The sequence below is a fragment of the Octodon degus genome, unplaced genomic scaffold, assembly GCF_000260255.1.
Source record: "Octodon degus isolate 3935 unplaced genomic scaffold, OctDeg1.0 scaffold00110, whole genome shotgun sequence".
Lineage (NCBI taxonomy): Eukaryota > Metazoa > Chordata > Mammalia > Rodentia > Octodontidae > Octodon > Octodon degus.
In genome coordinates this window covers 715,620-731,611 of record NW_004524686.1, presented here as the reverse complement: position 1 = coordinate 731,611, position 15,992 = coordinate 715,620, and the positions used below count along the sequence as shown (strand labels likewise).

At 37.5% G+C, this 15,992-nt stretch overlaps 1 protein-coding gene across 1 annotated transcript in view; it reads left to right on the top strand.

The window, feature by feature from the left end:
* The first annotated feature begins 14,946 nt into the window (after positions 1-14,946).
* The window catches only part of Calb1 (calbindin 1), a 26,464-nt gene continuing 25,418 nt past the window's right edge, over positions 14,947-15,992 (top strand). Inside the window, exons 1-2 of the mRNA XM_004639328.2 lie at positions 14,947-15,175; positions 15,662-15,738. Of these exons, the coding sequence (XP_004639385.1) occupies positions 15,097-15,175; positions 15,662-15,738 (156 nt within the window). The 5' untranslated portion in view covers positions 14,947-15,096. The remainder of the gene's footprint in view (positions 15,176-15,661; positions 15,739-15,992) is intronic.

Genomic DNA, 15,992 nt, shown 5'->3' with positions numbered 1-15,992 from the left:
TTTTTCTTTGTGAATTATATTTATATGAGTGAAGTTTCATTTGAACTGATTCTTTTCATAAGGTAAATGGTATTTTCCAGCCCATCTCACTTGGCTAGCAAAGGCCAAGTGAAAAGCATAGTTGACTCTTGCTTAGTTTTAACAAGGCAAGTGCTGTCAAGGAAGAAAAAGCCTGCCCCACACTTTTATCCCTGTTTGAGCATGACCACCTCTCCCCATGGAGTCACTGGGGAACACATAGTGATGGGAAACCTCCCCTGTGCCCCTAACCGCATTTGTAGCTGGGAGTTTGAATTCTCACACACACTCAGCAATATCAAGACACTCAACCTCTGCTCACAGGTTTCAGTGAAGGTTGAACATTGACCTGTGTTCTTTCTCTCCCTCCTGGCCTAGGCTAAAACAGTAGTGAAGCTTCTTTGCTTACAGGTACAGTATCAGAAAAGGCCGACTGCTCATAAGATTTAAATAAGATTTACAGTCTCATATTTTACTTAAGACTCAAGAGTTACAAATCCATGGATTCTTGCAAGCCTGCCCTTAAGCTGTTGGCAGCATGAAATCAGCCATTATTTTAGTACTTACACCACAGAAATGGGCAAGTACTAAAAACTAGCGCCTCTTATTCAGAGAGTAGCATATCCACATGCCAGAAATGAGCAGCAGTTCTCATTCCATTTCTCCAGCTCTGTATCTCACCCCCAATAGCTCTCTATTCAAGGACATTAAATTCTGTAGCAACATTAAAATTTGCAGAACCACCAGTGCACGGTGCTCCTTTCTTTCCTCTATACTTTTGCCACATCGATACTGCATCCATCATCCTCATGAACTTCCCAAGCCCACCATCAACTCTAGCTTTTCCACCTTTGCTTCAATTATTCCTATTCTGCTTAGATACCCTTCTCATCCAGGAGCCTTTCCTCATCCCAGTAGCCTGAGATAGGCACTCTCTGTCCTCTACAGTATGCTATGTCATCTGTTTATAACAAGTAACACATTGCTGAGATTCTTGTATACTTCTCAGTGAATATAGATACAGAGTAAAACTCTCTTGTAAACAACACCTTCTTTAGCAGTACATTTCCAGCCCAATATGATGAACACATAGGAATTGTTTTTAAAAATTGAAAACAAATTATTTAGGTCCAGGGAGAGAGCTCCATGGTCTCAGCACCTTCCTGGCAAGTACAAGGACCTGGGTTCAATCCTCAGTACCATATTCTGTGCCAGCCTGGAGTACCAGGCAAGCCTTGCTGACCACTGAAACCAGATGTGGTGGTGCATTCCTGTAATCCCGGCATGGGGGAGGCTGGGACAGGAGAATCACTATGAGTCCAAGCTGCATAGTGAGACCCGGCACCAAATAAATAAATAAATTTTTAAATTTTATTTAAGAAGTTCATAAAGCTATTTCTTCCACAATTCATTATCTTCCATGAGGAAAAAAATTTCAATTATGTAAGTGGGATGTGATGGAAAACATGATTTGCTTTATGAAAAAAAAATCAGCTCAAATGAAATTTCATTGTTACAAGCATAATTCACAAAGTTAAGAAAAAACTGGCCAGTGTGTGTATTTACCTACATATAAAGCTCTGTCTACCAATGTTCAAAAAGTTTTAAACAGTGTTGATCATCATTGACATTAAGATTATTGGCATTTTAGTTAATCTGTATTTCCATAGTTCTAAACACCACAGTTTGGTATAATTCCTCTAAGCACATTCTAATTGCCTTCCATCTAACAAACAAAATATTTATTCAGTGCTCCTCATTGCTCTCCCTGGGCATGCACATGATATTCAAAGAGGAACAAAAACAATAGAAAATAAGATTCTCCTAAAGGAATTAAAGGTATGACATGAAATCATTCAGCCTGATCAGCCCTGAGCATACAAAAGCTTCAATCTTCCAGCGATCAAATTAAAGAAGAAATTTCCAATTTTTTTGTAATGGCCAGAGAACATTCTTGATGCCATTTCCAGAAGGTGTTCTCAAGAAAGTGGTAGAATGAAACTTTCTGAGTCATGTAGACAGATTTTCTTTGTCATTGTTCATCTTCTACTTCATTTTTAAAGGAACCCTTAAAAATTCCTTTTTGTAGCTCCCATAAAAGCATTTTTCCAGGAGATTTCTGGAAGTTGTGAAATAGCTTATTAGAGGGGGATATCCTCAAGGTCAATGAAACTGAAACTGCGCTCTCCCTTAGTAATCATGAAGCACAGTCGTGTGCTGCAGAAGGAGGCCTCAGTCAGCAAGGGACCACAGATACAGCCCAGGCCTGAAAGTCTCTGTCACCTCAGTCTGTGCAAGTGTACTTTGAGATGTTCACACAATGATGAAATGGCCTAAGGGTGCATTTACCAAAGTATATGACCAGCACTAAGCAGTGCATGACTGTACCTCAGAAATGTGATGGCTCTTATCATGATCAACACCCTTTGCTTTGCATCATACGAGTATTGTTTGCAATGCAGAAGTCAAAAGGTCATTCAAAACAGCACCTGTAGTCAATGAACTGTGACCCATGAATACAAATTAATAATAATCATTCAATAATCATTCATCAAAAACTTGCCATGGAATTTTACTATAATAAAGTGCATGGGAATGGTTTCTCCAATGAATTATATAGTAGATTAGGCTTACATACTTCTTAAGATAAGAACCTTAAGTCTAACTTCATATGTTAGCATTAATGATTGCTTAGTACAGCTCCATTATTTGCTAACTACCTGAACTGACTGGTGCTCTACTAGGCACCTCATGTAATTTTGGCCCCTTTGTTCATCTTTTCTAATACAGGGAGGTAGATATCAAAATATTATAGACTTTAATTCTATTCTTAATCAACAGCAGTCCACAAAATTAGCAAGTAGCAAAATCAGGTTTCCTTTCCTTTCTTTTCTTTTGTGATACTAGGAATTAAAAAAAAAAAAAATTCAGGGTTTTAAATAGGTCTCCATAACTACACAGCCTATTTTTCCCAATATCCTTGGTTATTTAATCAGATGTACCTGTCATCATTTGATGCTTCACAGAATAACATTAAAAGATGCTGAATTCTTTTATAACTCACCAAACACTTAAAAAAAGTCCATTTAAAAATTTTGTGAGCTGGGGAGATATCTCAGTGGTCTAAGCACCTGCCTGGCAAGCGCAAGGACCCAGGTTCGATCCCTGGTACCACATGTCATGCAAGTCCCAGAACCCCAGGCGTGGAGTGCCAGCCACTAAAACCAGGAGTGGTGGTGCACACCTGCAATCCCAGGGCTGGAGAGGCTGAGACAGGAGGATTGCTATGAGTCTGGGCTGCATAGCAAGACCCTGTGTCAAATAAATAAATAAAATTTTTGTGATTCCTAGCCATAGAGACTGTTCTAGCTCCCTTTCTGCATCTCCAACTGAACCCATACTTTCTTTGCCTCTACATAGATCAGAAATAAATATATTCAGAATCTATATATTCTCATCCTTCTATAAAGTACTAACAAAAGTAAATCAACCATGAAAATATAAAAAAATTTAGATTTGATCTTTTCACTTTCTCATAGGCAGGAAGGTTAGTTGGTGTAGCAGGCTACTATATGCCTACATTTACAGACTATGATCTTTAATAGAAAATTTTAGAAATAAGTCAGATGGATTTTTTGTTAACATAACAAGTGATAAGAGTTCAACACTTTTATTTACCTTTATTTCTTCTATTGATATACATATGAAATTTTTCCTTATAAAATCTTTTTAGGATTTTTTTGGGAACAAGTAAAAGTAAACCAGGGTTAAGCAGGAATGAACATGTTCATAAAACACAACAGCCTCCCCTGGCATCAAATTTTTATATAGACGATTTTGATTAATAGAGGCTACTAGGGAAATCTTGCTTTAAAACTTTACATAAATAGCAAGTACCGTGCTTGAGAATGCAGTGAGGGTGGTTGAAGTCCTTGAAACTTCCTTATAGTCTCTAAAACAAATTCCAAAACAAAAGAAACTCTCAGAGTTCCCTCCTTTTCACAAGGCAACATAGGGTGTTTTGTTCCTCCCAGCAAGGAATTTAAAAGTTGACATTCTATCATAATAACAAAGAAAAAGTGATTGGACTGAAAAATCAACAGCTTTTCTTAATCCATAGGTCACAGGACAAACCACCACCTTAAGATTGAAGAGACAGGTGAACATACAACGTCACAACCCGACAGAGAATCAAGCGAAGATATTATGAGAACCAGCACCAGAGGGAGAAGATGTGATCAGCAACTGACTAACTGCTGAATGCTCAATGCACACACGTCCGAATTTAGAGCTCCAGCAGTATCAAAAAGACAAAATACACCAAGTGTGAGTGAGGACGTAGAGAAAGGGAACTTCACCAACTGCTGGTAAGAATAAAAACTGATAGCAAAAACACTCTAGCAAAAGAAACAAATGTATTCAAATATTCCAAATGCTAAACTACTCAAATCAGAGGGAAAAAGTAAAATTATCCTTCTTTGGAGTTAACACAATCCTGTATATAGAAAACTCTAAAGATGCTACTAAACAAAAAGCCATTAGAACTAATAAATTTAGTAAAGTTAAAGGAAGCAATCAATATACATAAATTCATTTCACGTGTTTATACAAAAATGAGGGCCTGCCAAAAAGCTCAGCAGATTAAAATGCCTGCTTAGGCAGACACAGGGGCAGGGAGTTCAATCCCCAGGCCTGCCCATGCCGGTGCGCCTGCAGGGCATACTGAGATGGCTATTGAGACTGGGCATGGAAGTACGCACCTGTAATCCCAGCACTTGGGGTAAACAGAAGGATCACTATGAGTCCGATCTACGCAGTGAGACCCTGTGGACCCTGACCTAAATCCAAAAAAAACTAATTGAAAACAAAATCAAAAGTACAATCCCATTTACAAAAGATTTAAAAGAATAAAATACTTAGGAATAAATTAAATTGAGGAGGTTGTTTTCTATACACTAAAAACAACAAAATATTTATGAAAGGCACACACAAAAACTGGCAAGATCCCAAACTTACAGATTAAAAGGATTGATTTTGTTAAAATGTCCATACCACCAAAGTAATGTCCAGGTTCCACAAAAACTTTATCAAAGCAATACTTTTTAAAACTCTTTTATTTATTTATCTCTCTATGCAGCTTGGACTCATAATGATCCTCCTGTCTCAGCCTTCCCAGCACTGGAATTATAGGTGTGCACCACCATGCCCAGTTTCAGTGGCCGGCACAGCGGCACAGCATGTGGTACTGGGGATGGAGCCCAGGTCTTTGTGCTTTCCAGGCAGGCACTTAGACAGCTGAGCTATCTCCCCAGCGAGCAATGCTATTTATTCACAGAAATAAAAATAAATAATAACATCACATAGAACCACAAAAGATCCTAATTAACCAAAGCAATCTTCGTAAAGAGGAACCTATTTGGAATTATCACATTACCTGTTTTCAAATTATTTAATAAAGTTATGACTATCAAAGTAGTTTACTACTATAAAACAGACACATACACAAATGCAATACAATAGAGAGCTCTGAAATAAACTCAAATATATGTGTTAATTATCAATAAGGAAGAAAATATCAATATAGGATACAACATATGTGAACCTTAACATTAGAAGCAAGATGTAAAAGGCTAGTTATTACCTGATTCAATTCATATAAAATAGCTAGAAAAGTGTAATTTAAATAAATAAAAGCAAGGGCCTGCAAGATACCTCAGCAGACTAAGTGCCGACTTAGGCAGGTGGAGGGACTAGGGTTCGATCCCTGGCACCACATGCCCCACCGGTCCTGCCCTGGGTGCACTGAGTGGGCAATCTAGTCTGGGCGCGGTGGTGCACGCCTGTAATCCCAGTACTAGGGAAGCTGAAAACAGGAGGATCACTACAAGTTTGAGCAGCATAGTGAGACCTTGTAGAAAGTACTTCAATTTTTTAAAAAAGTTGAAAAAAATAAAAACATCTAAAAAGCTGGGGGAGGCGATAGCTCAGTAGAATAAGTGCCTGCCTGGCAAGCATAGAGTCCTGAGTTCAATCACTGGTTCCAGGAAAGAAATGAAAGAGGCTACTGAAGAAAATTACTGTTATGCAATCAAGATAGTAACATGTAATGGCTTTCCTCTAGTAAGATACTATAAATTCAGATTTAAATAATGATACAATAAACTAGCCACCTGTTTTTAGCTGAATATAGCTCCTGAACATAGTTCTTTTTGGTTTAACCTTTAAAACTGCTTTATAAATGAAGCAGTTCAGTTAAAAGATCAGTTAGAAGGGATTGAGAACAAGATACTAAACCTTCCTTTGTTAAAGACAAAAATATTCTTGATGAGAAATCATTAGAGAACCACCTGGCAAGATCTACATCTGTATGAGTTTGTTGAAAAATACTATTCTACTAAGGAAATTCCAAGGAAGAGAAAAACAAATTCTCAAAATAGAATAATATAAGTGAAGACACATTTAGAATGTGTGTGTGTGTGTGTGTGTGTGTGTGTGTGTGTGTGTGTGTGTTTGGAAAGTTGGATGTTATAGAGATAGTGTTGGCAATAGGACTGAGAAATGTCTTTATATTCTAGATTAAGTATTTAAATTCTACTCCACACACATGGGTACAGTGACAGTTAATCCTGATGTGAGAATTTGGCTGGCTTGTGAGGCCCCCAGGGCCCAGTTGCAGCACACTTCTGGATGCTTCTGGGTGGGTCATGGAGGACTCACTTTGGAGTCCAGTTATTCCGAGCAGACTGCCTCTTTCATCCTGCTCCCCTTGCTTTGCATTCCAGCTGCTGTAAACTAAGCGTCTGGGCTCTGCCGTGCCTTTCTCCCATGATGTTTCTGCCCTGGAGTCAGCCAACCATGGATGAAATCACTTGAAACCATGAACCAAATTAAGTCTCTCCTCTCTTACTTTGTGGGTGTAAGGTATTGTGTTTCAGGACAGGAAAACTGATTAACAAGATAGCCACTAAAAGTTTTTGAGGAGAGCTAATAAATTTCTTAAACGATAGCTGATTTAAGATGCATACTTATCATATGCCAACCTGCTAATTATAGAGCAGGAACTGTTAAAATGCATATTTAAACAATATTAAAATGTGAAAATTATGGAGTTTTAAGTTGATGAAAATTAGTATCAATTGTAAAACTCTGATGACTTTATTTACCACTATAAAAATACTTGACAAAGTCTTTCTTCCATATTTATGTACTTTTTTATAAATCAAAGGATTCTATGTATTTGAAGAAGCTAAAATATAGTAAAGATAAATTAAATATTTGAAAAATATTTACTAGCTTTTGTAATTTGGGTGATGTTAAAATGAAAATACTCGATGAGACTAAAGATTCCAGAATCATGCAAAGTATTCCAGTTTGTCATTAAGAAAATTATTTTTGCTCCAGGCCACAGTATGCTGCTTTATTAGAAATCTATTTCACAAGTGCATGAAACTTTCCACAAAATTACCCAGAACAACCACAGTCACAAAACTATAAAATTAAAGACATAGGAAGAATCTCAAAAGTTCCAAAGCTAAAACAAACCAGTACTTGTATCTCTCCCCTGACTCTCCTCCTAGCCTCCACATTCGCATTCTTTCCTGCTAAGCTACAAGGCCACAAGAACACAGATTTACTGCCTTCTTCACCACTATTGCCCCCTGAATAATATTTTTGCCTATAAGTCAGTTTCAGTGAGTAACTGTGTGTTCCTGTGAGACAACTGTACTCGTTATATACTACAATCCACCTTTTTAGAGGAGTTTGAATCTTAGAAATCTGTTTATACAGATTTCTGATTTAAAAAAAAAAAATCTGGTGCATCCCTGATAAAACCAGCCATGTCTTTTGAAATGAGCTCTGAAAATACTTACAGAAAGCCTCTCCAAGCCTAATTTACATTTTCATTCCACAACTTGCCATTTATGTGACAAAGGTTTCTTTTCTAAATCGTTCTGCAATCCCCTAAGTAAGGTACGTTAGGTCAGTTCTTTTAAAATTTGTAGCATCCAGAATAAAATCTATTTCCCATTTTACCTTGCCACCCTTGAAGACAGAGTTCCCTTACTAAATCTATGAAAATCCTTTCATCCTTGAGAAAATCACATCAAAAAACAAGGTGATGTTGGTGAGGAATCATTCAGGGAACAAAGAATCACGTAACTTCTTTTTAATCAGTAAAACCACGAACTTCTCTCAGGTTGAATTCATCTGTTAAGAACCACTGTGTGTGAGAATAGGATGCTATGGGCAAACATTCAGAATATTCACCTGCGTAACTGGACCCATAACAAACAATTCTGTGTTTACTTTTCTGAATAAGCATTTATTAAAACTGACAAATTCTACATCTTTCAATTTATAAAGTGAATTGTACTGTATGTGGTTGATAGGAATATGGACGGAGATGTAGTAATTCAGTAACTCAAAATGGTAAATGCAATTTAATTACCCTGAAGATTTTTTACATGCATTGTTTCTACTTTTGTGAAAATTTTTATGAGATCATGAATACATTCACTTTAATTAGGTAATGAGGCGTATAAAGCAAGTTCTTAAAATGCTTTGTTTGCAATGCTCTTTTTAGAAACACCAGTCTTATGGAAAAATCTTATTATTATTAAAAGTCATTTAGTTCTTTTAGAATCCTAGACAAAAAAGGGCATAACACTGTGTTACAACAACTCAGCCCATACTTTTCTACTATAAATTTTTACTTCAGCGTAATAGTAACTGGCTGTACATTTTAGTGGCTGCACCTGAGGTATACAGGGAAGTCTTTGTGTTTAATAGTTCATAATACCACTTGGTACTATGAACATGATGGTGTGCACACCTGCGCAAATGTGTCAAGCCAGAATTTTTATCCCAAAAATATTATAACAGCTTTTGCTATGTTTACCTGAGCATCACAGGGGTAAAATACACCCACACCATCCTTACGTTAAGGAAACATGTACTTTCTGATAATGGAATGTAGATGTGGCTCACATTAGCTGGGTGTGGGGACCAGAGACTTCTCTGCGCATTGACCCCTTGTCACACCAATGGAAAGGTATATAGGAGACCCAAAGCAGCCACAGGGGTGTATTTAGAATTTAGTGTTTTTAAAAAAAATTCTTTTGATTTTTCTAGTAGAAGTAGCCCAGTTCAGTGCAATGGCACACGAAAATCCAGATTTGCAAGTTTGGAAGGAAAGCAAAAGTGAATCATTAGATGACTTCTACATGGATGTTGATGCTCTCTCTGTTTCAAGTGAAATCATAGTTGCTGTACAACTCATCAACAACATCTATAGAAAAGTGAAGCTAAGCATATGTGCTGTCAGTACGAGACATGTGCATGGAATGTGCTGGTGTCGTGTGTGGAGGTTGCTGTGGACGTGACAGTTGGAGCAAAGATTTCCTCCATGGTAGACTTTTGTGAACTACATTTCTGAGGTTGTCTTTGAGGTCTGTCAGGAAGTGAACAGCTGCTGTGAAACTGCTAAGGTCTATTCTCAGCACTTATTACATATTTGATATTTCATTTTATTGATCTTATTCATTATACAATGTAGTAAGAAGCTCTCGATAAAAGAGGAAGAAAAGAGAAGTGACAAGAAGGGCCTGCAACACAGGAAAGGAAAGCTAAGCACATGTGAAGTCAGTATAAGTGAGACGTGTGCATGGAACACACAGCTGTCATGTGTGAAGCATGCCCTAGGTATGGCAGTTCAAGCAAAGATTATTTTTGTTGTAGAGTTCTACTGTACTATCATTGTAGTTCATATAGGAAGTTTTTTTCTTTCTTTTTGCATTTTAGGGAGGGGTCTATAGGGTTTTCAGAGTCTCACTACTAGATCAGACTCGAAGTGATCTGCCTGTTTACAGCCTCCCAAGAGCTGTGATTACAGGCGCACCCCACCACGCCCAGTCTCAATTGCCATTTCAGAGTTCCCTGCTGGCAGGGCCAGGATGGCAGGCCAGGGAATCTTACTCCAGCCCCTGAGCCTGCTTGCAGTCACTTTAATCGGCTGAGCTATTTGGCCAGCCCTGAAATTTATTTCTTTATTTCTTTGTTATAATTTAGCTTTTGTAAGCAAGTAGATAACTGAAGTGAAAATGTGAATGTTTATTCTTTTTTAAATTTTTATTCATTTTAATGACAAAAAAAGATAAAATAGCAATGAAACAGTTTCAAAACAGGTTAGTAGGACAGCTACAATAATTAACACATTGCATATTGTTGTCTTCATAGTAGTTATTCAGAGAAAAAGATGTAGATATGATATCTTGTCTAAACAATATTAGTAAAAACCTCTCTTTTCATTGAACTAACAGAAAGTAGCTGTATATCTATCCTAATTATCTTGTATATACATATATTTTTTCATTAAAAATGGTCTTTCGTATCCTCCTTTTTTCTTTTGTTTTGTCAGAGATGGGTGTTCCACTGCTGTTAGAGAAGCTGTATTTGGAGAAGTCTTTAAAGGACCTTTTCATACTTGATGCCAGACCAAATATTGTAGGTACTTGAATTCAGCAAAATAACCCAATATAGTCCAATAGTCCATAATAGTAGTGAGTTACCAGCACAACTGGCAATTGTCCAAAGTTGACTTGAGCCTTTTACAGCTCAGCATATAATATAGCTTTACTTTTTATATCTCTTGGTTACACTTTTCTGCTGGATGGTTAAGACCAAGTTAAAGCAAGACCTATATAACTAAAAAAGTAACTTTTGCTATCATATAAGGTCAGTCAAATCCCATCAGGATTTACCCTGGAATCATGTACAGCACCTTGTGGATCTTGTGTCAGTGTCAGCCATCTGGATCAGTCACAGCCCTTGCTTGACCGATTTGCTCTCTGTAAAAGCCTGAGAGAATTTTTCCTCTCTAGGGGTCTTTCCTTAGGCCCACTATGCATCATCAATCATCTTCCTCTGTGGCCCCCTAATCTCCTTGATCAGAAAATTTGTGCTACCACTTAGTTACAGGATGTCACAGCACAAGTTCCCTTACGTCCTGAGTCCTCACTGACCTTGAAGAACTAGGGCCAAAGCATTTGTTATCTTTTTAGCCCATCTATCTGTCTAATTTTTGGTCTGCAAACTTTAGTTGTTAATGCATGTGTATTCTTAAATGTGCAAAAATATTAAAATTTTAATACTTGATTTTATTGATATTTTATGTTCCTATTATACATTATATAGTGTGATAACCTCCTGACAAAGCAGCAAGATGAGTAAGATGTCAAGTATGTCCTACAAAAGGATCAGGAAAGAGAAACACATGTGCTGTCGGGGTAAGCAACACATTGTAGGTGTCACACCCTACTGTCATGTGTGAAGACTGCCTTCTATGTGATCACTGAAGCAAAGATTATTTTTTTTTGTAAATACTTACTGGTAGTTTTATTGTAATTCATATATGAGTTTATTTCTAGACTTCATAAACCAAAAGAAAGCAATATTGAAAATTTTGATGCTCTTTTCATAAATATTAAACATTCTAATTTTTAGCTGTTAAGTATTCACTGTTTCTTATAATAAAATTCATAAAATTAATATTCATAAATAGAAATAGTCTAAAGAATAAATGTGGCCATCATGCACCTGCAACAATGTGCCTTTATGACAAAATTGGTGTTAAGCCCCCCAGGTTAGGATAGCTGAGCACTGGAAAATAAGTTCCTTTGTAGTTTAGTTAATGAACTAAAGGATGCAGGGAAGGTGGCAAGTATTTATCAAGCTAGGTAAATTTTCAAACTTGTAGATCTGAAACGTACACATCTTTTCTGGTACCCAGAGGGACAATTTAATCTACATACGATTTAAAATATAAGTCTGCGAGGTGACATCAACTTGACAGTAACGAAATAGCCATTTCAAGGAAGAAACATTTTTCTGAATTATAGTTCTACTATTCAGATTATCATTACAATTAAGAAATGGAAGTTCCATCTTAGAAAGTTAAAAAGTAAATTTTAAGAAATACTAGTGAATGCAAATTACAGAAAGAATAGCAACCCATTCTTTGCTTACCAGATTAGTACAGAAGTTTAAACAAGAACATCCAGAGTCAATGAGGATAAGACACCATGCACGTTGCTCTGTTGAGTATGAGTAGCTGAAAATTGGAGAAAATGACCTACAAATGTGTATTAAATTGTAAAATATGTGTACCTTTGAACTAGAAGTGCCACTTTGGGAACTCGCTCCCATTTTAATTAGAAATGCATGTATCCGAGATAAATGTATGAAGATGTTTGCCCAACATTGTTTGTCACAGTAAAACATTAGGAAAAAAACTAAATGTCCTTAATAATAGATAATCAATAGAATACTATTACCTGTTTTAAAAAGTATGAATTAAATGTTACTATTGGTAATAGAGAGATGTCCTTCATTGAATGTAAAAAGGTTAAGAAAATAATATTCAGAACATAGACTCTTTTCTTAGTACCAAATAACAGTAACAAAAAATTCATTCATGTGTATTTGTATGTTTTTATAAACTTGACTCTTTCAATACCCACTACGTCAAACTGCCAACGTTAAAGGTGATGTAAAGGGAAATTTGAATCTCCATATTCTGTATCAGCACCCTCAGATATCACTCCAAAGAACACATAACAAGCAGCAAGAATGTCTTGTTTCTTTCTTATCCCCATACCTCACCAGTTCACATGCCTAAACATTCTCACATGGAACCTCTGCAGTTGTCACAATTTCAAGAAAGGAAATTGAAAGTACTGTTCATATAACAAAAGTTTCAGAAAGTGCTTTCTGATTAAACTTTTTCAAATTTTAAAAGTTTTCTTTACTACTTGGAACTTGAGATAAAATTCTAGAACAACTTAAGTATCTAAGCATGTAGCTTTGGAAAGTTTTACTTAGGAAAAAAAATTAGTATAATTACAAAAATAGTAAAAATATTCTTTTTTCATCAATTTTTCAGTTTTATGTTACTTTACTCTTTTCTGCCAATTTTGTCTCAAAATTCTTCCCTAATCCTGTGCAGGATATTGTTAGCTCTGTCAGGACTGAAAGGGTCACAGTCCACCTTCAAATCACTCCCTAGCCACTGCTTCCTCTTTAGCCCTTCTCTTCATAGCTTCTTTCATGTTTACATTCTGCCTTTTTCATCTAAAGATTTTGGCCACAAATATAATGACAAAACAGGAGATATTTAATTTTCCAGAGCTTAGGACAAACTTGCACAAAATATTGGCCTTTCTTTCCCTTGGTCATTTCTCCTCATGCCCCAAAATATCTACCTTGGAATGATGTTTTCTGTGAGAGTTATAGGCAACACAGTCTCCAAACTCACACAGTAGAAATTTAGAAGATTTTCCCACAATAGTAGCATGTGCATTCCTCCATTCTATCAGTATGTACTTACATCTAAGCTTCCAGGAGGCAGGGAGCATATCTTTTATTTCATTATGTCCAGTGTCTAGCAGAGTACTTGATACTATAAGTGTTAATGATTTGCCATTGGATGAATGAAACTACAAATGGATCTCTTTTAAATCAAAGAATTTATAAATGTATCAACCTTGCAAATTCTAGTTAATTGCATGTGGTAGCAACTCAGAAACTATAATGATAACCAGATAACTGAAGTGAAAATAATTTATTAACTGTCAAGTACTATGGCAGTGAACATTCTATTGATATTGTTGGTGAAGTAGGCTAGTTCTTTTTATTTAAAAAAATGAAAAAACATTATTCATTAAAAGTCTCATAGTCCACTACAGGATAGATCCAAGGCCTCAGAAACATACATTTAAGGGTTCAGATATTCAATCATGTAGTGTCAACATATGAGGCTTACTGAATTCACTTTAAATTTCTAAACTTTCATGAGTTCAGTTTTGAGTTGACTGTGTTTGAGTTTTCTCTTGTTCCTTCATGATCCTTTTGTATCATTGATCAGATATTTGGAGTCCGTTTCCAGTAGACCTTGCAAAGATTGAAAGACAAATAGTTCAAAAGAATTTATACAAATAATAATCAGCTTAAATATTACATTAAAATACATATCACAGCAGGTATTTACTTAGGTCGCTTTTTCTAACTCTAGTGACTTCCAGTTTTGAAATAAATTTTCTGTCAGAGATAGAAGGGAGACTTGTGTGTGTTAAGACCCCTGAATGAGGCTGTGGCTGGTATTCTAAAGTTATGTTAAATTAAAGAATAAACCTAAAGTGATATAGTAACCTGATCATCCCTTTCCTTTGGTTTAGTCTATTTTTTCTAAATTTCAAGGAAGTAAGTTTCTAAGATCACTACCTTATCTGGCATCTTAATATATTATAATTTAATTCTATTGCTTTCAAATTACAATCTTACTTCAAGCTAAAAAAAAAAAAAAAAAAAAAAAAAAAAAAACAGGCTTAATTCTCTGTCTTGTGTTGACAAGGAGTGAACTGCTCTTAAAAAACAGCCATAATATAGAATTCACAGGCACAAAACAGAATGATTATTGGCATCAATCGATTCACTCAAATTAAAGCTTGCTGAGCTTTTACCTGATTTTGTTCAAACAAATGCTAAACAGTCTTGGGGAAATGGTACTCAAACATAACGACCATTTACACGGCTTTTCCCTTCCTCTGCTTTACCTATCCATCTGAAAAGCAATCCTTCTCAAAGTGTGCTGTTGTGCTATAATATTCTGGAATAAGATTCACCCTGAACTAGGAGAGTGCGAGGGGAAGTGAGCCTCTGTTTTCAGCATTCAATTTCTGAGCAAGAACTCTCCCACCACCTGCTGCTTGCCAAACTCCATACTCCTGCCCTGGCTGGCTTTCCCGGGAAGACAGCAGAGCACTAGGAGGGAGGGGAGAAGGTGGGTGAGAACTAGAGGCGGGGAGTGCGGCGAGGAAGGCAGGAGGAGGCGTGGCCGGCTTGGGGCCGCCGGGATAAAGGCAGAGAACTGGGTGCGGGGTGCAGAGAACTCAAGGATCGCCGGAGCAGAGCAGCACCGAGGACAGCGCCCGGCAGCGCCGCGCCCAGGTCTTCCTCCTCCGCCCGGCGCCCGCACGGACCCACTCGCACACTCGCACACGCAGACACACGCCTCGCTGTACAATGGCAGAATCCCACCTGCAGTCATCCCTGATCACAGCCAAACAGTTTTTCGAGATCTGGCTTCATTTCGACTCTGACGGTGATTATCTTGTTCTTAACCGTTCCAAGTCTCCCTTCCCTTTTCTCTTTTGAACATCCCTTGAGCCACCTGATCTCGCTGTCGTCCTTTTCTATTATTACTTATTCCCCTACTCTGCCTAACCCTATCTCCCCAGCTGGCTGCCCAACCTTTAACCTGAAAGTTTATTTTGCTTGCATGAAATCCCCGAACCATACACTTGCATCTTTCTAGGAATGGTAATGGTAGAACAGACAGACCAGGGATTTGGGGAAGCCTGCTCCCCAAAAGTTTCTGTGGCTGCGACCATCCCCTTTGTCCTCGGTGCCGCTAAAGTTTGACGCCCGGGCTAGGGGAGCGCTGCATAGCTCTACCTTCGCTGCTTAATCGATGCGGAAGCTGGAGAGAGCTTCTCGGGTTTCCAGAAATGTAGCATTCCTGGAAATGGAGCACTGAAGAAACTTGGGATGAGATATCTGACACCTGGGTTCCTCTTTGTCTTTGCAGGAAGCGGTTACCTGGAAGGAAAGGAGCTGCAGAACTTGATCCAGGAGCTCCTGCAGGCGCGAAAGAAGGCTGGATTGGTAGGTTCAAGTCTGTTCAGAGGGAGAAAGATCTTCAGCCTTAAAACATTCATGCATATATTTTCATACAGGGCCGGCAGGGCCAAGGGCTTTTGCAGGGAATGTAAACGTTTATTAACTGAGAAATAACACCTTGCATCTTTCCAAATTGCATAGTGAGGAAGAGAGTGGTGGAAAGAAGGGAGGGAGGGAAAAAGATGAGAGAGAGAGACAGAGAGAGAGAGAGAGAGAGAGAGAGAGAGAGAGAGAAGAAA